The 24,895-nt window shown below is 45.1% G+C and overlaps 1 protein-coding gene across 4 annotated transcripts; it reads right to left on the reverse strand.

Annotated features, from left to right (window-relative positions):
• Nucleotides 1–149: 149 nt before the first annotated feature.
• ANKRD22 (ankyrin repeat domain 22) lies at nucleotides 150–24,861 on the reverse strand. Of its 4 annotated transcripts, XM_064463756.1 has the most exons (9): nucleotides 24,508–24,861; nucleotides 21,661–21,741; nucleotides 19,097–19,235; nucleotides 15,097–15,168; nucleotides 5,442–5,633; nucleotides 3,536–3,643; nucleotides 3,127–3,204; nucleotides 2,047–2,145; nucleotides 150–1,270 (listed from the first exon to the last, which is right to left on the reverse strand). In XM_064463756.1, the coding sequence occupies exons 3-9, from the start codon at nucleotides 19,226–19,228 to the stop codon at nucleotides 1,193–1,195; spliced, it is 759 nt and encodes a 252-aa protein (XP_064319826.1). In that variant the 5' UTR covers nucleotides 19,229–19,235; nucleotides 21,661–21,741; nucleotides 24,508–24,861; the 3' UTR covers nucleotides 150–1,192. The 4 variants fall into 4 exon arrangements, with proteins under 4 accessions (XP_064319826.1, XP_064319828.1, XP_064319827.1 ...); XM_064463758.1 differs by lacking the exons at nucleotides 21,661–21,741; nucleotides 24,508–24,861 and adding an exon at nucleotides 16,114–17,196 and having other exon boundaries at nucleotides 19,097–19,180; XM_064463757.1 differs by lacking the exons at nucleotides 21,661–21,741; nucleotides 24,508–24,861 and adding an exon at nucleotides 16,114–17,357 and having other exon boundaries at nucleotides 19,097–19,180.
• Nucleotides 24,862–24,895: the final 34 nt, after the last annotated feature.

Raw genomic sequence — 24,895 nt, forward strand, 5'->3', positions numbered from 1 at the left:
ACCAGCTCGTCTGTGCACTTAGTCTAGCAGCCATTAGCCGTGCTGATCATGGCATCTGTCTTCTGAACTTATGACAGCTTACAGGAAATGCCCAAAACTGTCAACAATAACAGAGATCTATTAAACCAAGAAAGCAAGATACAGAAGCATTTAAAAGGTGATTCCCCTTTATTTCTGCATTATTAAATCACAAAGTACCAGGCACGTTAATACATAGCTTACACTGCAGGTTTTCTTCTGTCTCCACCTATGCAAGAGAAGACTCATTAATCTACTATTATTTGGTATATGCACCCCCTGCTGCATGCGTGACTCTGCAAAGCATGCTATCCGGTCCAGTCCCGTCGGAAGGATACCCCTGGTTCCCAACAACAGCATTTCATTTGTTGATTTTTTTTTCCTTTAGTACGCTGTTTCTATCGGAAAGGTAGTCAAGAGACTTATTTCTCTACCAGGCCAAACATATTTTCATTGTTACTTCTTAATGCATTAAAGCAACCTGGGAATTGGCTTTCTTTGTGGTCCCCAGCAACTCACTGAATCTCTTTTTGCTATTTCTTTTGTTTCTTTTTTTTTTTTTATATATATAAGATAATCCTTCTCTTGTAACAACACAGTGAGAATTAAGGTGTGTGAGACCTGTAGCAGGGATGGAAGGAGGAAGGCTAAGCTGAGAGATCTACTTTCCCAGTCACTCCCATTGTAGGAAGGGAAAAACAAAGAGGATGGGTACTGGACTTGGTACAAACTGCTGTGGCATATTGTTCAGTTGTCAAGTGTATCCCCTACAGAAAAAGTAACACACACTCTAAAGAATATTTCATTTTTGCATTGGCTGCCAACTGTCATGTGCAATGTTTAAGCTTCCAGAATATTACAGCTGGCTTTCAAAATCCACAGTCTGTGCAATCAAGTACTGAAACCAGGGAAGCAGATACGCAGGGCCATATTTTGAAAGCTATTGTAATCATTCACGGCTTAGTAAAATCAAACAAACTCCTTTCAGCCCACGTGGTCTTGGGGGTATTGACAAGTCTCACACAAAAGAGTCAAAATCTGCAGCAAGGAATGGTGGATTTGGACCAAGTCTTTATCAAGTAACAGCCCTCAACCCTCTGCACAACTCCTGCTGCTGTGCAAGATGGATTGCCAGATGAGGTAATTTTTTTGCGCGTCCAAGAGTCCTTGATGACTAGGAAGTTTTCCTTAGCATGCTTTCAATGTTGTGGAACTGCAATCTTCTTGCTATATCTAAGGGAGTCTCCCCATCCTGAAAGAAACAGATTAAATACATTGAATATGACGGACAGGGGTCAAGTACAAAGAGCTTTCCCAAATTTGCCACCCACATACAGTGCTCTCCTGCGTAAGATTCACTGTCACATCTTTGCTCTAAAACAAAGATTTTTTAATGTTCTGGGTCTAATATTATACTCGCTGAAGCCAGGGGCAGAGTCCTCCCCTCCCCTCCAGCAGTGACAGCCGTTCCACTGCTTCCTGGGGCTAACGTCTGAAGTCAGTGCAGAGCTAAGCTAAGAGCTGATTTCAAGAGCAACACGGGCAATACATTGCTCACTTCAACTCAATAATGCAGATACTCCCAGGTCAATATTTATTTGGACAACTTTTGAGCTTTTCCGATGACAGAAGCAGCTGGACTTAACACCTCTCAGAATAATGGTGTCCAGCGGCACATAAAGCACCTAGGAAGGCTCTTACCACTCCCCTGCAGCCCGCACCTTAGGAACAACTGTAGAGCAGCTCTGAGTTAAGACGAGGTACCACAAAGAGAGCTAAGAGATCTGCCCATCCAGAGGACATGCAGGCAGTGTTTACTGGTAGAAATCCCGCAGTGGAGGATTTGGACTTTAAAGGTTCTCTTGCCAACACAGGGAGCGGAGCAAACGTTGCTTCACACCACACAACAAAAAGTCTGCTGCCAGGAGGATGGGCGCCCTTTTTTTAAACTGCTGTACACCAGCTAAGGCCTGCGACATCCTGGCTCACCCTCATAAGGAAATACAGTTATCAGCTTCAGCTCCTTACCTGATTCTTTACAGAGGTGTCTGCGTGAGCTTCAAGCAGCAGAGGAATGACTGCCTGGTTTTTCATTTCACAGGCGTAGTGAAGGGCTGTGCTGCCAGACTGAAGGGAAACAGAAGCAGATGAATTTTAGTTCTAGGACTTCTTTAGTAGACCTTAGGCAAGTTTGACTACTTGTAGCCTTATCAGTTTCCCCCTAACAGCTGGATGCAAAAGACACGTATCGTTTCCTGTCACAGTACACTACACAGTAAAACAAATACATTCTCATAAGGGCAACAGGAACAAAAAAAATCATTCCTCCCTGAGGATGCAGCCGCGGAAACAGGTCTGCTACTTTTATCAGGAAGCCAATAATTCTTGTTTCTATAATACTATAGATTATATATATATATATACACTATATCTATATCTATATATACTATATACTATAATCTATATCTATATATACTATAGATTCTATAGATACTATAGAATAATAATTCTAGTTTCAGAAGATTCCATGATCTTGAGCTCAACAACTGTGTCTTAAGCAATACTGTTTCCTCACGCTTCAGTGTTTTAGAATGTGCTAAAATTGGGGCTTCTCCTTTTCTGCCTTAGAGGACAGGAGCTCTTTACCACACCCAGTGGGACAGCAGATACCGACCCCTACGCATGGCAGACCAGTGCACTCTGAAGATCAAGAGAAGACACGGGGTCTAGCACTATGGCACAACCTTGGCCCACAAACCTGCTCCGGTCCAAGAACATAAACAGTGACAAACTCAGACCCTTATATCACTAGAATCTTTATGGGTATTTAATACGTAAATATCTCAGCCCAGCTTGCCTGGATTATTTTAGGAGGGCATTGGTCAGAAAGGGAGAATTAGTTGATCAGTGGAGAATTATTTCTGTTTACATTACAAAACTATTGCCTAAGTGGCAAGGGAAAACACTGAATCCTCATGCTGCTTCACAGTCAGTTTAGTCCCTGATCTTACTCTGAAAGCAGGGCTATATTGTTAGAGGATTCTGAGTCTGGTTTTAGTAATGTTGCACGCAACCAAACCACATTTGCATTTGTACAAACCCACTTACAAAGTCTGTAGCATTAACATCCGCTCCAGCTCTAAGCAACATCTTGATGAGGTTTTCATTTTGCTTAGTCTTTGAGACCTGTTTGGTGCAAAGGAAAGAGCAACACAGTAAGACAGTTCATCTTCATATAGTACTAAGTAGATTTTGGCTAAATACTGGGGTTTTTTTTTCCAAGCAGAAGAGTGTCTGGCTTCTGCAAATGCCAGACTGATGCAATGATACAATTCTGTTCCTTCACTAGCTGTATTCACAGCAAAACCCCTGCGTCTTCTGTTGCTCTCCATCAGTCCTTGCTTTAGAAACAGCAGTCCATATTGTGTACGGGTTCCAGGTCCAAAATACTGAGATAAGAAGGTGATAAGGGGAAAGGGAAAGATAATGGGGCTTTCCTGCTTTCATTCAGACTCACCATAAGAAGGTATCCAAGAAGCATAACTGGCATGAGGATTATGATGAGCACATAGTCAAGGAAGGTAAACCGTTTTCGCACAGCGTAATGCAGACATGTGCGGTCTTTCTAAACACAAAACATCTCGTTAGTACCAGATTCAGTAATGTGATTACATTTGTCGAATATTGACAACAATAGACCATTTTAAATTCTTTTAGGTTATCTATTAGAAATATTTATCTGATTTTCAAGCAGAAACAGACACACACACTTTGCTTCCTTCAGGTAGAAGCACACTTAACACATCCAGGCTCATGGAAATTGGGCTACACACACAAGAAGGATGTGGGATCCGTGGATTCCATGTGTGTGTCTGCAAACCTGGGCATGGCTGCAGGGGGAAAGCGGGCAGAGTGGAGATCTCATGTGGCTGCTACAGCTGCCCAGCAAGTTAAATCAGCAGGAAGAATCCCACAGCTCTACCTCTTACAGAGGTGCTGGTTACGGAAGCAAAGACATAAGAGAGTTTATGGCATCTCCTTTAGCACAGGTGAGAGACAGAGGCAAGTGGCAACACTCCCAGCAGATTCCTAGTGAGAAGAGAGTTTAAAAAAGTCTTTGAACACTGAGTGTACCAAAGCAACTAAAGGGTAGAAGCTTTTAACTTATGTGTTAAAGAACACTTGTGCTAAACTTCCTACAGGTCATCAAACTGGAATTCGACAAACTAGGCTGCAGTGTTACACTGGGGCCCAAAATAAGCAGAGAAGCCTTTCTGTGTCATCCTCTGCTCCCCATTCTCAGTCCTGAGCACTACGGTCAGGTTCTGCGCCCAAGGGCCTGATTCCATCTGTGAAGGTGAAGCAGAAAAGCATTCAGGAAAGCCAGGCACAGCTAGTGAATGGCTGCCAGCGCAGTTAGAATGGTCTGACTGCAACAGGGACTTTCAAAGGGACTTTGAAGTAAGAGGGACAGCCTTCTGCGTCAGGAGGATTAGACAGGGTAGAACATGCCTCTGACCTCACAAATATTTGCTGCCCTCCTACGAAATAATCAAATGCCCCGGAAACCAGAGATACAAGACAGCCCACAAACGTGTAGAGACTTGCTAAACATTGCCTTGGCGTATGAGATGATACAGCAGAATTTACAATGTTGTGGGTTTTTTCCTGGCTATTTATCACCCTTAACATCATAAGAATAAATTAGTAATGGAGCCAGAACTTGTGTCTTTTGGCTACTTTTTATTGGTAACCTACAAGGAAATCTACCACAAAAACACACTTCCTCATCACCTTAGGGAAGACAGCCAGTCACAGCTGTTGTGCAAGGCAGGTAGGGTTTTTAAAATAGGGCAGAGGTGAAGAGCTGACAAAGGCTTCCCTCCTAACCCCCAGCAGGCTATTATGTGTCAAATACTGTGACGGAGCAGGTCTGCAGAAGGAATAAAGAAGGTTTTCATAGAGTCAGTCTCTCCTCAGGGATACGTTTGTGAGCGATGGACAGGTTCTCCTTCAGCCCTTCCTTTTAACCGGGGTGAAGGAAAAGGCAGAGGGAAAAGAAAAGCTGCAGAACGGACAGATGCAAGCAGGAGGGCGAGGGGAACGCGAGTGCTGCACGGGTAAGCAGGCAGGGCCCCCGGGGGGGCTGGGGGTGGCACGCGGTATTACCTGAACTGGGAATGTGAACGCAGAGAGAAATTCAGGCTGCCAACGTTTATTATTATTGTGTGCAATGGCAAGTCGGGAAAATAAATGAGGAGACAAATAGAATCATAAATGTTTATTAAGTTATAATATGGGGGGCTGTACTTATGCCTCCGTCGGAAACAAACCTCAGGTTTGGCGGTACTGCCGGAGTCCCCACACACGCTCGCCAGGAATCTGGAAGAACAGTCACTGCAAAGGAGTCAGTGTCCACTTACCTTGTTTCTGAGGTTGACATCAGCATTTCTTTTCAGAAGATAACTAACTATCCTGTTGTTTCCCTGTTTGCATGCACAGATTAAAGGGGTGTCTCCACCGAAGCTGTCTTGGATGTTCAGACAGTTGCTGTTGTGCTCCAAAAGGAGCTGAACTTCGTTGAAATTGTTATTATAAGCTGCCTGACAAATGGGCTGAAGGGAGAGGATAATATTCATTAGCACACATTTCACTAAGACATCCATTCTACCCATTCTGGCGTACTACTTGCACATCCTAAGACGCTGCCAAGCACTCCTGACCGAGCTTGTAGTTCTAGGTGGCTTCCAGAAGATGGTGGTAAGAGATATTCCCATAGCTGCCACACAGCAGCTCCCAGCCCTCAGCCTCGGAAATCACAGCCTTTGCACAGCGGAATGAACTTTCTATTCCATTTGGATGATGTGTCTATAATCCAAGAAATAAACCCGGTTCACCTGCAGCCATTAAAAAATAGCTTCTGATCTCAGAGGAGTTGGTCACTGTATTAAGCAACAAGCGCTGATAAGCCCACACCTCTCTAAGCTTACAGCAGGTTTTCCCTTTGGATGAGCGCAGCTGAACAAGTGGCATCACTTCTGACTCATCAGTTCCCAAAACAGAACCACACTTTGGGTGAAAGCTGAGCTAGAAATGTTGAAAAAAAAACACCAACAACAAAACCCACCAAACCAAAACCCACTCCAAAACTCCACTGAAATCTAAAAACTTCACGTTTCTTTTCTAGGGCTTCACATTAAATTTGCACGTACCTAAAAAAAATACATGTATGTACGCCCACGGGCAAGGTCCTGCGTGGCTTTTAGGAACGGCTTGCTGTTCAAGTCTTCGCTCAGTATTTCTACACACCCCTGACTTAACCTGCAATTTCTTCCCTCTCCAGCAGCAAGATCTCAGACTAAGGAGAGGCTGAGAATGATACGATTACTATGAGTTTCTAATGGCTTAATACAGGCAGAAAATAACAGTGGGAAGTGTGACAGACTGGTAGCATTTCCAGTTCTCCAGTCAAAAGGAGAATAAGTTTCTTCTGTCTTCGATACCGAGGTTTTTAGTCACCATTTTCCAAGATAAGCATTTTCTTTAGATATTATCTGCAGCTTTTCCTTCCCATCCTCCTTTCATGACATCCTAACTACAGTACATGGACAAGATCTAGCCCTGGACTCTGAGCCTGTTCCTCAGCCCCCTTGCAGTTAGCTTTTTCTTTCTTTTTTTTTTTTTTTTTTAATCATTAAAAAGATTCATCTTATTTACACTTTCACTTCAGACAAACTTTGATCTACAAGACAACGATTTTGAGGAGAAATCCCTCTTTTAAACCCCTCTTGATGTAAGTGACTGCATACCGGTGCCATCGAAATGACCAGTTTGCTCTAGACCCTCGACCTCTGTCATGTCACTGTCTGGTACCGTATCTTCACGTCCAGGAAAGAGAAGATAAAGTGGAGTCTGCCTGCACCTCTGACTTCCCTACTGTTCTTGCTTTTAGGTATTGCTTTGCTTATTTAAAGATGCAGGAGATTTGCTGCTTAGTTGAACACATGCTCAAATCCCAGCCATTTACCGTACAACTCTATTACTTTCTCATCGATTCTTGCTAGTTCAGCAGCCCGTGGCACCAAATGATGTGCTTTTGCGCTTTTCTTTCTGTACTGCCTCGAAGAGTTTTACTTGCTAGGTCAGTAAGTCAAAGGCATTTCTGACTGATACTCTCATTGACCTGTGGGATCTTTTCCTAAACCTTACACCACTGTTGAACTCAGTTCTAGAGCCATGAATAATAATGGAGCACTTACCACTCCCTAAGAGACTACATTATTTGGGACTGAAGTCATGCACAGAGACCAGCACATGAGTCACTTGTGCTCTTTTACCTTCTGAAACTGGCTTTTCTCAGAAAACATCCAGGGCACAGAGAATGTAAGGAAGCAATTCTCATCCAGTCTAACAGCTAATACAAGGGCAATCGAAGTATTTGTATTATTATCATTATTATTCCACTGCAGTGGGGATTCTTTGTAGAATTGATTCTTTCACACATCAGTATGTTCCATTCATATTTAAAAAAACCAACACATTTTTTCCTGGTTTTATGGGATTTTCTTGAGGCCCACTCTGCTGGTTTGCATTCTAGAAAATCTCTCTTTTAGTCAAAGAGAGGTGAAAAGTCCCATTGATCAGGCTTGTAATATACTTCCCAAATTGACGAACACAACTCCATGACTGGAGGAGCAAACACAGTAGCAGAATATTTAAGAAAAGGAACAAAGCAATCCAAACAATGATAAGTTCATTATTTTGATATCAATAACAACTGGGCTTCAGAAAAAAATGTGTTAGGAAAGAATAAAGGTAAGAAAAATCACAAATAGGTGGCAGTCAGTTACCTGTGAAAGAAAGGCATCGGAAACGGCAACCAGTGGCAAGCGTTACATTAGGCAGTCTTTCCCACAGAAAGAGAAGAGAGCTTTTATAGAAGGCACTTAACTGGGAGAGTGGGTACAGTTCTTGTCATGTGGGTCCAAAAATGAAATCAGACTATGGCAGGAGTGTAAAACCTCTACACAACTGAGGAACATGAAGAGCCTGAAGAAAGACTGATTTGCTTAGCTTGGCTAGGAATAAAAAAGACAGGGCTGTAAGTGTTCCAAAATAAATTAAAGGGTAAGTATTAGAGAAGAAGAGCCAACTAATTTCAAGGAACAAGGTAAAAAAGGTAATATATCTGGCCAAGAAGCTTAGCATGAAAATTAGAGATTTCTAGCCACGGGCAGAGTAAAGCTCCAAAACAGGCTTCCAGTAGCAGCAGGATGGACGCAAAACCTCGCTGGCTCCAGGCTGGAGCCTGAGAAGCATGCAAGGGATTCTGTGGCTGTGAAGCCTCGGCCCCAAACCCCTGTTCCACCTTCCACTTTTTTGGGTTGGCGCTCTGGCAGCTCTGTCTAAATTAGTCCTAACTGGACTATCAGCAGCGAGGCCAGTTATAGAGTTAGGACAGCGTTACGTACAAGCAGTAGTTTCCTTCTAAAACCCGAGAACACACATTTCCTTTACCTCTACAGAAAAGCATGGAGGCTAAAAGTCTGGAAACCCTCAGTGAGTTTTCTACAGTGTTAGAAGACTGTCTCAGCAATGATGTAGCTTAAAAACCAGCTTCTGATTCATGTTACGGTTATTACGTTATTGTTATCCACCCATCACACACAGGAGGGAAATAAACCTGTAAGATACGTACTCAGGATAACTGGGCTTCACATGCAAGATGGAAGCAGCATCAGAAGAATCCAAAGTTCACATCTCATGCTCAGGCTCAGCTGTGGAGAAGAGCAGGACTACGGGCGCAGAAGTCTCACAGCAGCGTCGGACAGCCAGGAGAACACCTGCAGCTCCCTCCCCTCGTTAAAGATGCAGTGGCAACAGGAGCACAGGCATAAAGCCTATGGCACCTCCTTTAAGCACATGTGGGAAACAAAGGCCAGTGCTCCCACAACAGAAAGCACTGAAGAAAGCACCAGCGGGAACTGAGCTCACGACGTCTGGGGGTGCTGGCCGTCCAAGACACAGGGTGGCTACTCTCGCCTGAGCCACATTATTTATAAACCCCGGTGTCCTGACCACCCCAGAGAACTCCTAGCCCACCTCCACGACGTAGCAGGGCAGACGTGGCATAGGCGTATCAGACATTACACCCAATACAAACACGGGCTGTAGCTCTGAAGGGAGGGGGAGAATTCCAGCCTAGGTAAAGGGGAAGTGAGCTCGGCTTTGAACGGCCTGGCAGCAAAGCCCTTCACCTCTGCTCTCACTCACACGTCTGCAGCACCACCTAACAGTCAGGCAAGATGCACACGATGGACCTGACAGAGTGATGCTGCACAAAGCGTACGATGGAGGGGAGGGAAAACAGAGAATCGCGACACCAAACTCCTCCTGCCCTCACCAGTGGTGCCTTTTCCCTGCTGCAGCATCAGGGCTAACCATGAACCAGAGCACGTGGCTCTGTCCAACTGCGGAGAGCAAAGGGCAGGCACTGGGGACTGGAAATTAGAGTTTGAAGATTAGATATGACAATGACCGAGTGATACCCACACAAGTCAGGTGTTCAAAGGAAAATTGAATATGCAGTTTTAAAGCAAAACCTCTATAGTTCGATAAGAATCTCTCTTTCTACAATACTACTTCTACAAGGCCTTCAGAAGAGGATCTCAATGTTCAGTATCTGAGGCTTCAGGAAAGGTGAGAAGCAGTCATAGGACAGGCAAGGGTTTTCATGGCTGAGAGCACTCAGTACAAGATCACCAGATAAAGGGGGCAAGAAAAGTAAAAATATTTCACTGTTAGGAAGAAGGACAATACCTCTACACAACTGATTTTTTAAAAATTGTTTTTAATCAGTTGTGGGGCATGCGATTGAAATCAGGTAGTTTACTAAGATCCAGATAAACTGCCACATCTGAATTTGTCTGCTTGTTTTCAGAGCTTCTCGCATCTCCCTCTGCTCAGCTTTACCGAGGCCGTCACAAACCACAAGCTACTCAGCAAGTTCTACCACATGTGAAATGAAGATTAAAGGCACGGCACTAAGGACAAACCATTCAGCCAATAGAGAGGAGGCCAAGGTAAAGCCAATCTCGCAACAGGGAGAGCAATTTCAGGTTATAATTATTTCCTCCTTTGAGACCTGCAGGGCGTTGCCTAAGTTACGTCAATCTTTGCAGTTGCTCAGTCAAAAAGGAATCACATCATAACACCCAGGTATTCTGAATCAATCCACAGTCTCTCCCTGTGCACTAAAATTCACCCAGAGGCATGCTACAAACTGGACGGGAACGTCTAAATCATGTTTGTGATGCTGAGGAATGCACTAGTATCCAACCCACGGTCCTCAGAAAAGGCACCTTACCCTTTCTTATTTGCACTTCTCTAGATTTCTAGCCTATATAAATGAACCATACTTTACCCAGAAAACTATACCTCACTCAAAATTTTTAAAGGAAGAAAACACGTGTATGAAAATATTAACTAGAAAGTATGGAAGATATGGACAGCAATTGAACATTCTCTAAACACCGCTTTAATTAAGCTAGGTGACACGTGTTTCTTGTACAGCACTATCTCAGAGTAGCAGACCTGGAGAGAGGCAACGAATCCTTCCAGAATAAGGTGCATTCTACCCAGCCCACCACCGTATGACTGCATAGATTCAAGCTCCCTGTAATACTGAAAGAGAAGAAGATACTTGATTTCATTGAATAGCCTTTTAAAAATAAAAGGGTGGCTTTCAGCATAGAAATGTAACCTTTTCAAGGAACAGCTATGTAATGCTATCTCCAGAAAAAGGAACAGCAGTGCAATCCACTGTATTCACAGTCAAAAAGGACTAGAATCCTAATTTGTTCCCAAGGGTACAAATGGAAAGTGTATAAAATAATGAATACGTTTAGGTAGTTTTTATGCTAAAATCCAGGGGTATGTTAAATGGACCATGGTCTGGGACAAACTCATAAAGATAAGAGCTAAAAAAAAAAAAAAAGTCACATTCCTAAAACAATTGTGAGGTGGGGGGGATGTTTCTTTAGGCATTAGCTTTATTATCTGCATTCAACATAAGCCAAGGAGTTGTTCGCACTTTGCAAAGATGCTTGTTGTTTGCACCGAGCTCAGAACCATAGAATCATAGAATGGTTAAGGTTGGAAAAGACCCTTAAGATCGAGTCCAACCGCTAACCTATCATTCTGATCTCAACACAGAACAACAAAAAAAATGCTGAACATGTACTTGCTCCGGGAAGTCACAATAATTACATTGGTTATTGCATTTTCTTTACTCCCACAACGAGTACTTCTGTCTGTAATAGCTGAAGTACAGCATTTCCAAAGGAAAAGAACTTCCAGACCTCTACAAGCCTGCGTACGGGAGGCTGCGAAGGGAACAAACCCAGTGAATATCCATAGCTTCCATAGCTTCGGTTACTGCGCACGAAACAGTCACGTACCTCTGAATACAGTATCCCCATGCCTATTCTTCACTGCTTGAGTTCGTTCTTGCTCACCAGCCCAACAAGTTAACCACACTTGAAATGCTCTTGAGCTTGTTTGAATCTGGTTAATATTTAACTTGAAAGTATCACTCTTTCTAAAGCGACAGGTCTAAGTGATTTCTACTTGGTAGCATGAAACAATTGTCTTCAGAAACCCAACCCAGGGAGGTAAACATGAGAACAGCGGCTTGCAGGAGACCGACAGAACAAGTTACAACAGAGGAGCATTTTCCTTTGTCATTTTTGCAATAACAGCCTCCAGTTGCCTAAAAAGGAAAGTAGCAGAACAGGCTGAGGAGGGGAGGAGGGAGAGAGAGAGGAAGAAAATTTCACAAGTGAAGAAAGGGGGGGGGGAGAAAGAAAAAAAAAAGCATGAAACCTAAAACTTAAACCAAGTAACTACAAATGGTAGCTAGTTTACCACCCTAGCTACTTCTGACTGAAACACGTCCCAAACCCTCTGCAAGAACACCTCAGACGCCTACCAGGAAAAGGGAAGTACCTAGATCCCACACCTTCAATCAGAGTTCCCAGTGTAATTAGCTTATTAAGTAGGCAGCCGCTTTCATCACCTTTGCTCAGCCTTCTCGTCTTAGCCCAAACAATGAATATGGTTCATGTTTAACCTGCTAACTTTATACGTTAATTGCAGTAGAGCTTCCTCGGGAAGAGAATTGTTACTGGTGTCACCGTCCCCTTCAAGTGTTCATGGCTCCGAAGACAAGATGCTGATAGTATTTCTGTAGTACGCTCGCATAGTCGTTCTGAGTAAGGCGTGCATATTTCAAGTGTCTGCAGACACCCCAAAGTCTCTTTTTTCTTTATAGTTCAAAACCCACATTTCCTATATTTCGAGCGTATTTTTAAACACGTTTTAAAACATATGTGTGTAACTGTCCATTTTAAGTCCAGTCCCTCTACCTTATATTTGAGAACTTTTATTTCCATGCAATTTTCATATTTATTCTCCAGCGAGGTGGGAGGCCGTACAAAATTACTCATATTGTCTCTATCCTTCTCTGGTTAAAGCAGTATAACTCCATTGACTGTAGCTTTCATTAGCTGGCACCAGTTCTAACCCTTTCAATGGCTGTTTACCAGAAGAAAATTAAGTTGGTTTGTAACAGAAACGTACACTACGCCTACCTGTGACAAACCTCACTAGGATTCCCCCAATAGATCGATCTTTCAGCACGCAGTGGGTGTTCTGTTGGCCTAAAGACACGGAGGAGTGAGTAACACCTCAAAGGTGAAAAAGTATTCCTTGCCAGTATTTCTTCACATCCAGATCCTAAGGAACAGACAACCTCCTCCAGCAACTGGCTAGGCTGGTAGAGTTTATAAACTGCAACTCATTGAAAGAAACCTCAAATCACTCAGCTCAGTAGTTTACCTAGTCCTCTCCCAACACCAATATACAAATGCGTGATAACAAGGAAAGGTATTAAAAAAAATAAAGAAAAAAAGAAGAACTAAAAACCCCAAACTCCTCCACAAAGTATAATGATAGCTTCAGGCGTCACCTTTCCCAAGATGGTGTAAATTACTACTTAATCCAGCATCACATCTCTGGCACAGAAGTGACTACAGGTTCACTTCTGCTTTACATGTTGGTTTACTGTTCTTTACCACGCTTTTAAGTGAGGATTTGAATCCAGAAAGTTTTAATTAGTTTGTTGAATAAGGCTTTTTTTCCCCCAAAAGGTGCCAAGTCTCTGTGCATGGGCAAACTGTCACCTACTCAGTCTGTGTAGGAAATGTGATTCTTACTTCCTGAAAGAATTTAACAACACTTTAAAAGTTTCATGTGAGCCAGAAGTGAAAAGAAAGTTTATTGGGAGGACCTTCAGCAGAGAAGGAATACGGGCAACTCATTTTTTACATTAAATAGCAATTACACTTCAGAACAGCACCCTCAAAAAAAGGCATGGAAGATCATTTATCTTTTTAATTTCTAAGCACTATAAGTGATATTTCTCCAAATGCCATGAGTTACGCTACTTTCAGGAAAGAAATCTGTGGCCTGCTGGAGTTGTGTGTGCAAGACCACCCTCAGAAACATGTATTCCCAAGAAATGCCATCCTGGAATGACCAGTGTCTGGACAAGAGACCTTAACCCCTTAACCCCTTAACCCTTCCCCTCAGAAGACTGTTAGCTACCCAGACAATATCCTTGTAGCACTGCAAGAGTCCCTTGCACCTCTGCTTCAGGACAGCATTAACTCAGCAGCCCCACTGAGCACAGAGAATCCCCTCCATGGCACAGACCAGATCCCGCATTTTATAACACTTTAAGCCGAACTCAGGGAACCACTAGTGTCATAAGAAAAATGCAGGCGTTCCCAGCCCTCCCCTCGCCTCCTGATGCTCATATGGTCACTCCTGGGTTGCTCCTGTTACAGCCCACCCTGTAGCTAAGCTCCAGCAAGTCAGCTGCCCTTCTCAAAGCACCCAGTGCACTACTGATCTGTTCCATCTCCCTCCCAGTTGTCAAGTGCCATCCCTTGAATCCAAAAGGACTTGTCGCAAATTACCATAAGCAAAAAGGCAGAAAGCAAACAGAGAAGGTGAAATGGAAATTAAGTTACCTGGACATACAGTAACCAAAGAACCCTACACTCCACCAGAAGCTCTTTCTGCTTAAGCATGTCATAGAACCATAGAATTGTTTCGGTTGGAAAAGACCTTTAAGACTGTCAAGTCCAACCATAAACCTAACGCTGCCAAGTCCACCAGTAAACCGTGTCCCTACGCGCCACATACACACGCCTTTTACATACGCCCAGGGATGTCCTTCGGGTGCACTGAGCAACACGGCTAACGTCTCTCACATGCTCACACTCTCTCTTTCTTGAGGAACAGGACGAGTTTTGGTTTGGAATTTATTTACTAGACATTTGGTTCTAAACATGTGTTGGAGACATCAGGAGCAGAAAAATACACTTGGAGTGTATTTTTTGCAGTGACATGTTTCTGAGCTGACTCTCTCTTGCCCTGGTCTGATTTGGAGCTTAGGCAGAACAAGTTTAGGTCTGAGTGGCTCAAGATGCCATCAGGAGAGACAGTTCCTCCCTTTGCCATTGCGCCAGCAGAAGCGCGTTTGTGTGATTAAATGGCTTTGGGAGGTGATCCAGGCTGCAATTAACCCTCTGGGAGAAAAGCTTTACCCTGGGTCACTCCTTGGTCTGCCTCATCCCCTGGCTGCTCAAGTTTCCACTATCCTCCTGCTGCCTGCCAAGGGACCAGACCGCGCTCGTGTTCACCGCCGCAGCTTTTCAAGGCAAAGGTCTTCGTAAATAAAGATGCAGGCTGGAAGCCATTAGAGCCCAACCTGCAGAGAGGCCTGACGTGCCCTGGGGAAATCTCAGTGCCTGATACCAAGGGGACAGTTCAGGTAATGCTCTGGTGAGCCGTGGGAAACAGTGCTCCCCACGTGCCAGGGGCTCACGGCAGCATGTGAGGTGCTGTGACGGGCGGTTTCCCAGAGCCACCGCCTCCGCGCTTCCCTGGAGGCTGTCGGCTGCGTCAAAGGCAGTCGTAAGGGTTGGTTTGTACGTCAGCGCGCGGCTATACCTGATGCCAATGGATGATGTTCTGTACCGATGTTCCAGCAGGGGAATGTCCTACGTATGTGTCTATTCGGCTCTGGAGAGAAAGCAGAAGTGTTATAAAGGCAGGGATGCAGTGCTGTGACAGAATAAAGCTGTGAAGGACCTGAGCAATGTACAGCTGCTGTGCTAAAACCCCGTTTTAATAGGATATTCTTCAAATATCAGGCAGAAAACTGAGGAGAAACTCTCAAATATGTGATTCTACGGTAGGAATGAGTATGTAGAATTGGATCTCTTTGGGAGATTCTTTACCACATTATTGCTTAGTCATATGGAAAACATTATTTGGGGTGTGTGTCTGGCCTTTGTTTCTCCCAGTCCCTACAGTTTGTGTGATGCTTTTAAGCAGTGCTGCGCTTAATCAGTAGAAGAGGATTGTTAATAGACTGTCTGCTCGAGTGTAATGAGGCTACATGTTTCGGGGCTTTTTATGGGAACACTTGTTAAATAGTCTGAGTATGAGAGATCAGATACCACTGGAGAACAGACACATGGAAGGTCTGCATGGAAAAAAGGTAGCAGCCAGAGTAAAGGAATGAGATCTTGCTGTTGAGAGAAGTGTGAAGAAACAGCTTTGAGTTTTGGCTGGAAATGTTTTGATGTGGAGCAACCAAAAAGAAACAATCTCTTACGTTCAGCTGACCTGGATGTCTTCCTATTTAGGAAGGAAAATATGAATTGTGTAAAAGAAAAAAGATCTTTCTCCATCCATTTCAAAAAGCTTTGCTATCTGTCCAACGTTTCTTTGTCTCAGCCCCAGAAGAGGGGACACTGAGGGACATCATTGCAAGATGGGACCCTCCTGAATTCAGCCTTTCTTCTTTGTGTGATTTGAATGTGTCACGTGGCTCATCTTACCATTAGCTGGGGTCCTGGTTGGCATTACATGAAGACCCCAACACATCTCTCTACGTCCCTGCAACTGTATGTAGACATAAGACCGAAAAGTTGTTTGCCTTCAAAATGACTTTAGCCTTACTTGTATTAAGGCGCTCTTGGACATGCTCAGCATGTTCAGATTTTGTATTCTGCCCCAGCTACGTAGCAAAGATACTATAACAAACTTTTCCCAGAGATCCTCAGATCTGCGTTAGAGGCCCTTTCAACAGTTCCTTCTGGTGAAGAACTCCTCTGCAGCCCAGCAGCAATGGAAGAGAGGAAAAACGCAAAACTCTTTTCCCCCTTGTTGCAGGAATATTTCATGTAGAAAACTGTCATTCCCGCTCCTCTAATAGCCTTGCCTCTTAACTAAGATTGCTGAAACCGTTTGCCATCCCAGTATCCTTTGAAGTTTATTCTTCCCAAGAGCACACCACATTCCTTCCTGCTTCTTATCGGGCATGAGCCCTGGAGGTCACTCTCCATCTGGGGTTAGTGCGCTGACATCAGTGAGAAAGGGCACTCGGCTGCACTCCGGACTGCAGGGTATAGGAAGCCCCTTTTTGCCCTAATATTTCGTCTCGGCAGGTGTGCAAACCATGCTATGAGTACTGCTACTAAGAGGGAGCAGACAAATGAGAAGGGTGTGGAGCTGGGTGCTCTACAGTCACATAATGGGTACAGCTTAGAAACAGCAAGTGGTCCTGCAGTTTGACATAAAGTACAGCATGCGGGATTTCCACCATTCCCAGCAAATTCTATTAAACTGGCAAATTCTGGTGTGAAATAGGTGTTTCCTTTATAATTTTACAAGTAAATATTTCACAAGTGTAAATGAACTGCAAGTCTAATAAAATTAAGATGTCTAATATCTTATTTATGGTTTTCTACTAGTCCTTAAGGCTAGATTTAGTGGACTATGTCGAACTCCTTTCATTCTGGTATTTGTGAGCTCCCCTCAAAAATATTTGATTTAAACAAATAATGGTGAAAGCATACCTGTTTTGTTAAAGAAGTTCCAAAAGAGATGCCATGCCAAGCCTTGCAGCTTAGCTCCGTGGAAAGCCTGAAGTCTACCGGCACTTTCAGCAGTCTGATACACTGAATTCATTCTTAACTCATCACCCCCTTAAAATCAGTTCAGGTTGGGGGAATCCAGTAGAGATGAAGCAGACAATTATGTCTTTTAGAAAGAGGAGTGACATACCCTGATCAGTGATCGGGGAAGATCTGTAAATGCTACCAGAGGACTGGTAGCATGTGTGATTGTGCCTACTGGTCCCAAAGCAAAGAACACTTTAACCCTTTGGGCCAAATCAGGATACGTAGGAAATGCTATGAAGCCTGCAAACACAGAAGGCACAAGTCTAGCTAGTGAAGAGATCTCTACAGATCAAATAAATAAAAAAGCAGTAGGCAGCAAAGAAGAAGTGAGACTAGATTAGCAGCCCATTATTTGTTGTCCATTTCTGTGCTGCAGACCTAAGGAAAACGTTTTTTTCTTGAACCCTTTATCTGGGAGAGAGAGTTCATTCTAAAGGCACAGGCTCATAAGAGCATCTCCAGATACTGATTTTCTAACAACCGGTAATTTTGCATTAAGGCCATTTTTTATGGGAGAAGATGCATTAATCAGATTTTCTTAATACAGATTCCCTGTAAAGTTCCCCTAATTGTAATAAAGTAATGAGTTTTTCAGCTTGCAGTCTCCAAAAGACTGCATACATTTATGCTGACGTGCAGTAACAGAATAATTATCTGAAGGTTAGTAGGTCAAGAGCAGAATTTTTTACTTGTAACTAAGCAGAAACTCAGGTGAGAGTGACTGGACACATAAGGGAAGCATACGGGGAAGGAAGGAACACCAGAAGGGGTGCATCCCATCCTGTTTTCTGAACATGTACAAATTTCCCCACTGATGGATTTGGTGAGAACTTTAACTGGTTGCCTAAAACATAAGCACCTAAAGACAAACAAGGTGATGTCTTGGCCTGAAGGATTTGTTCTGCCAAAAGACGCTTAGAATGCACTTAAGAGAAGAAAGGAAAATAATTGTCTAAGAATGTGGCCACATGTCACTTCCCCCTGTTTTCTGCTCTGTTTCCAAGTTTATTTTTGTAAAAGGACAATGACACAGCATGGCATAAAACCCAGTATCTACTCACGGATCTTATACGTAAATCATATATACTAACAACATTCAAAGACTGTAAGTGAATTGATTTTGATATGCAGGTGCTAATAGCAAAGAAGCTTTTAGCACTGATCTTTCTTTTCTAATTTCCAGTGTCCGCTAATTTGTTTTTGAACAGTAATGTGGCAAGTTATAGCCATACATGAACTATGCTTTAAATAGTAATTCTGGCATTAAGAGACTTAGTAATTTGGGGGTTTTTGTCCTCCATAGTCTTGTTAAAAGATACATCAAAGTCTTCTTCAGACCTGCTTAGGTGGTAGCTGTCTGGTATTTGGCCCCACGCTATGGAAGAAAGCAGAACTGTACTGAGCGACTAACCTATTGGGAGAGAGTTTGTCATGCTGTGCAAGGCTGATGCAGATCACACCTTTCTAGAGAGTAAACATGCAGCAGTACCTGTGTAAGACAGTGCCAAAAGATGTGGGATTTGGGCCATAATGAATCCTTTCTTGCCAAAGTGTGGTTAGGCAAGTGATGTAGGGTGGATCTCCTATAACAGACTCGCTCGCAGCACCACCTATTACACTCTTGTCACTATTGTGAGGAAATCTTTGGTGATTCAGAGCAAGGGGTCTTGGATTAATTTGTATTGTGAGAATATGCAGTTTGGAAAAGGGATTCATCCTCCCTTGCCACTGTACTGGGCAAACAGGTTATTACAGAAAGGGGAGGACTTCGCTTCCCTTGAGACTCGAAACCAGCCTTTGCCTCCACTGCAAAGGAATCCTTCTCTCTGGCAGCTCAGGCTGTTTGGATAGGAGCACCAAGGCTTCTTCTAGGTGAGTGCTCCCTGTCATAGTGCTGCAGAGACTCTAAGTGATGGGGTGGTGGTAATGATACGGGGAGAGGCAATTTGCAAAGAAAGGGAGGCGGCGACCCTACTTACAACGTTCATAAAGCATTCAGGATTGCGAGTCTTCCTGTTCTGGCTTTTGTCTGAATTCAGAGTGGAGGGTGCTGTGAATCCTGCCAAGAAGGCAATTCCTTGGGAGCAGAGCAGCACGAGGAGGAACCACATCTTGGGGCTGTGTGAAAGAGCACATGCGGGGTGTTTGCGATAGGAAGAGAGTGGTGTGGAATTCCATGGGAAGACCCAAGCGGAGAGTCTCCTGAAGGTTGCCCGAGGTCTGTTCCCCAAGTGGCTGCCAGGAGAAGTACCTGTGTGAGGAGGGACTCTCCACAGCTTGCGCTGTGTAGTGGGAGCCAAGGGCTCCAGGAAGATGTGGAACAGACCTGGGGGAATGTGCTTGTATGATATTGGCGACAGTTTGTGCCATGAGTTTGTTCCTTTGTCTCTCACGTATGGTCTTCTTCCCTATTGTAAATCTGTGCCTTGGCCACCTGGAGGAACGACTGAATTTTCATGGGGTTTTGGGGCTGACTGATGGTTCTAGGGAAGCTTTTCTGAATAGAAATTGCAGAGCACATTCTATCTACTTAGTGACCTGCTTCTTGGCTGTAGCCACCTTTGTAATCAGCATAGAGCAAACATACAGGTCATAAAAACAGAGTATATTATCTGGCATGTCATAGGGAAGATTATTAAGATTTGGAGAGCCTGGAAAGGATAGCCAAGAGGTTTGTTCGCTCTGAACTTCTTCATGAGGGAGAGAGTTCTCGATTCTTCTCATTTTTGATTAAATCTATCAAAGCCCTTGAGACACTAGAACATTTGGATTAAATCAAAACTGGGATATACCCTTGATTTTAATATTGGCATCCAAACTCACTCTAGTCCATCCACTTTGTAGGAGAATACTTCCACTCTTCTGTCCTGTCATGGTTTAGCCCCATGCAGCAACCAAGCCCCACACAGCTGCTCGCTCGCTCACTCCCCCCTTGTGGGATGGGGGAGAGAATCAGAAGAGTAAAAGTGAGAAAACTCACGGGCTGAGATAAAGACAGTTCAATAGGTGAGCAAAAGATGTTCATACAAGCAAAGCAAAGCAAGGGATTCATTCCCTCCTTCCCGCAGGCAGGCAGGAGCTCAGCCATCCCCAGGACAGCAGGGCTCCATCACGCGTAACGGTGACTTGGGAAGACAAACGCCATCACTCCGAACATCCCCCCCGTCCTTCTTCCCCTGGCTTTACATGCTGAGCATGATGCCGTATGGTGTGGGACATCCCTGGGGTCAGTTGGTTCAGCTGTCCCATCCGTGTCCCCTCCCAGCTCCGTGTGCACCCCCAGCCCCCTCGCTGGGGGGTGGGGTGAGAGGCAGGAAAGGCCTTGGCTCTGTGTAAGCCCTGCTCAGCAGGAACTAAAACACCCCTGTGCCATCAATACTCTTTTCAGCCCAATTCCAAAACACAGCCCCATACTAGCTACTGTGAAGAAAATTAACTCTATCCCAGCTGAAACCAGCACATGTCAACAGAACAGAAATCTTCCCACCTGTGTGCTCTGGAAGCACAGTTTTATAGTAGATACTCCACTGCTCTCTGTTGTTTTATTCAGTTCAAAGAGAAGTAAAACATGTTCTTCTATTTCTGTATGTGGAATATCGTTTTGGAACAAAACTGTTAAGTTCAGCTTAAGTCCAGTTTGGTTTTGTACTAATAGGTGAGGCAATGGGGTACCTAAATTGTTACCCTTTTTAGGGTATACTTTTTTCTATCTACCATATTGTCACGTGGCTGAGCTGGCATGTTTTCAGGCACTTCCAGCTGAATGCTTGTAAATCAGAGAGAGTACGCCAATTAACTCCAAGGCTTGGCACGCACTGCCTCATTAATTTCAGTGGGGAAGTCTTGACTGTAGGAACCATGAACAGCCACCTACTCGTTTTATCTAATGAAACAACACCAAAGAGCAGAATTTACCATGGCAAACTGGAATTAATGGAAATATTTAATTGAAAAAGTAAAAAAGCAGAGGAAGAGACCACTTGAAAGACACATTCGAAAGGTCATTTCTGGAGAATTCTGATATTTAATGAAAATAGGCCCTACACCTTCTAGAAATTAATCAATGTACTCTTACAAGAGTCATTATACTTTTTTCACATACACTGTAAGTGGGACAGGACGGCACCAGGGCAGTGAACGTGGCTAGCAGATACCAGAATCTCCTGGTTAACTTACAAGAAAAGCTTAAACACATTTGAAACTGTGGAAGCATAATATCCAATTTATGCACATGCTTTCAATACCAAGCTTTTCATGCACCCACAGTGACATCCTTAGGAAAAAAACAACACCACGAACAGAACAAAATGGAACCATCAGTTACTCCAGAAACAGTTACTCCTTTTTCCCACTTGCGCAGGACTTCTTCCTCTCCTCAACTTCAGCAAACACGCACTTTGATGCGTTAGCAACAGCCTTGCAGATCAGAAGGGATGCAGGCTGTCTAGTCTGACAAGCAACTGCACAAAAGCAAGGCTGCACATCTTTGTGGAGACAGGCAACAGAGAAAAAGACCACGAACACATACGTACAAGCAACTTACCTCTGCTTTGACTGCCTTGCGTGTGCCTTCCGCCGCAGTTCTGCTCTGTCTCCACTAGCAGACTGATTCGCTGGCAGAAACCTGCGCCGATAAAAGGAAACAAAAATTCACTTACGAGCAGCAGTAGAGTGCTGTGTGATGTCTGCACATATAGGAGAGCACGTTTAAGCACTGATTTGGCGCTATTTAAAGAGCGGAGTCATTTTGTGATGAACAGCGCTGATGCAAGACCAAATTGCACCATGGAGCAGGAGAGGTAAAGAAGCATCAAACCTGTGGTTAGGATATTTAGCAGGGACCTGGGAGATTCTTGTCCCCTGAGGCTGTGACAGATCTTGATCTGTACTGCTGCCTGTCTTGGGGAGTGCTGTGACCACATTATTTTTGGATGATGATGAGGAAGACTCCAGTTTTCTCAACACTTTCTACCTAAGAATGTAGTCTCTGCTGCTGTGGTTTGTACAGAAGCTGGTGTGGTCACCGGTTCCACACCTGTCACTTGTTTTCTGAACCGCTGTTTGCAGGTTGCCCAGAGACAATTCTTCTTTTTGAGGTAATCCTGGTATAAAAATACAAGTGATTTGAAAGGTGTGTGTTTATGTGTTTATCATCACCCACACATTCCTAAATCTGTTGCTCAGTGAACACCACAACACTCAATGACCAGCTTGCTCTGAATTAGCCTGCTCCTGTGGGGATTCTCAGGTATTGAATTAAGTTTGAAATTTGCCTCAGAGAGGATGCTAATAAGATTTCTGGCTTCTTCCAATTTGTTTCCAGGAACTCTATGGAAACATAGCATCTTTGGAGACCTCTGCCTAACTGCTGAATTAGTTGTCATCAGCCTGAGGGATCAGTCCTCAATGAAACTGGCGCAGCAAATTCTCTGGCATGTGGGTGCTGCTGTCTTGTGTGAGCAAACAGAGTGAAGGGTTCATCATTACAGGCCAAGACAGGGTAGCTCAGGCACCGTGGGTGTTTCTGGGTGGGGGCTTAAGCCCAGATTCTTTGACCAAGACTTGTGGCAAATGAAACCCATTTGATGATAATCTGGGAGATAGACATCAATATATATGTTTGTCTCACAATATAGAAAACGTATGCTAAGGAGGTGACACATCTTGTCTAGCAGCCTGTGGTACTGCTGGGAACTGAGCTTACAACTTCTGGAGAGGTTCGCAGTCCAAGAGGCAGAGACTGCGAAGTGGCTACTTTCACTTACACCACAATATTTATAAACCCCAGTGTCCTGAGCAGCCCAGAGAACCCAGAACAGACCTAGCGAGAGGAAGTGAGCTCGGCTTTGAACGGCCTGGCAGCAAAGCCCTTCACCTCTGCTCTCACTCACACGTCTGCAGCACCACCTAACAGTCAGGCAAGATGCACACGATGGACCTGACAGCATGAGGCCGTACAAAGCATACAGTGGGAGGGAAGGAAAATAATCGCAACACCAAACTCCTCCTGCCCTCACCAGTGGTGCCTTTTCCCTGCCACAGAATCAGGGCTAACCATGAGCTAACTCAGATGCTCCATGAACCAGAGCACATGGCTCTGTCCAACTGAGGAAAGCAAAGGGCAGGCACTGGCAACTGCCCTTTCTGGGGACATGAAAGAAGAGGGATCCAGCAGTTCCTCAAACCTGGTTGTGTGGACACAGGTCTGAGATTAAGCTCACAGCTTGGAAGCAGCCACCAAGGGGCATCCAGGACATGAGGTTCAAACTTCTCTAGAGGCCCTTCCTGTGCTGTGCAAGAACGAGCCACAGACGCCCTGCAAGAGGTTACAGGGAAGCGTTCAGGTCAGTGTCCAACACTGCTTGGGAAAGAACGTGTCTCCCATACTGAACACCTAAATCAGCCTGATGTTCAACCTAACATCACCCCCGATCTGACTGAGTTTGGATTGCCAAATAGTCTAAGGGAAGACAACAATTTCCAAATGCTCATCAGATAGGCTCTCCACTTGCCAGAGTTTCGAGCTACCAAACATTATCTTCTTATTGCCATTCCTCAGGAATGCAGTCCTGGAATGGCCAGTGTCTGGACAACAGGAACACCAAGCCCTTAACACTTCCCCTCAGAAGACTGTTAGCTACCCAGACGACATCCCTGCAGCACTGTAAGGGTCCCTTGCACCTCTGCTTCAGGGTGAGATTAACTGAACAGCTGCACTAAGCACAGGGAAACCCCTCCATGGCACAGACTGGAGCCTGTATTTTACAACGCTTTCAGCCAAACTCAGTGAACCACCAGCGTTGCATGAAAAATCAAAGATAACAAAGTAAGTGTTCAAACCAACAGGACTTTATTGCTCGCCCAAATCAGCCCCTCCTGCTCTTAAAGCCAGGACCAAGACTTGTTGCCCCACACCTCAGCCATCAGCACCAAGAGCGGTACTTGAGGGCTGGGGTGCCAAGCAGCCAGAACAGCCACACACCCAGTGAATGGAAGGAAAGGGTCTGGGGGTAAGGACGAGGTAAATGCAAGTATCTTAGCGCACATCGAGCCTTCTGTGTCGAGGTTTGGGCCCCAGGAAAGACATCAATATGATCAATATCTGCTGAGCAAGTTCAGCAGAAGGCCACCAAGGTCATCATCCAAGCTTATCATGGAGCAACTGCTGCGCTGGCTAGAGATTCCTAGCAGAGATGCGGGCCAGCCCGCAGCACTGCACTGCACGGCCCCCTCAGAAGCCCAGGCTGCCAGCCCCCCCTACCGCAGCCCCCCACCTCCTCCGCCTCGGGGGAGCAATCCCCCTCTTCCCCAGCGATCCCTCTTCCCAGGTGCCACAGCCCCATACTGACGACTGCGCCTTCGTTTAAACCTCCCTCCTCTTCCTCCTTACCCACAGACACCCTCCTCAGCCACCGTGCTAGCTGTGCTTCCCGCCGGTTAGCCGCATCCCGGGCGCACACCGGCCCCGGCGCGGCGTGCGTGACACCCGCACCCAAGCGGGTATGGGCTTCCAGTAGCGATGGTGGGACCGACGCGGCGGGAGCGCGGAGGGGACGCGGGCCAGGTGAGCGCGGAGCGCCCCCGTGGCCCCGCCGCCCTGGCCAGCCTCCAGTGGGGCCCGGCACCCCTCGCCCCCGCCCCCGGCAGCGGCGGGGACCCCGCGGCGCGGAGCGGGACGCGGCCACGCCGCTCGCCCCGGCGCCGCGCAGGCTCCTCCCTTCGCCCCGCACCGTAACCTGGGCCGGCTGCGGCGGCGCAGGGCCCTCGGCTCGGCTCGG

The sequence above is a fragment of the Phalacrocorax carbo genome, chromosome 12 (genome assembly GCF_963921805.1).
Source record: "Phalacrocorax carbo chromosome 12, bPhaCar2.1, whole genome shotgun sequence".
Taxonomy (NCBI): Eukaryota; Metazoa; Chordata; class Aves; order Suliformes; family Phalacrocoracidae; genus Phalacrocorax; species Phalacrocorax carbo.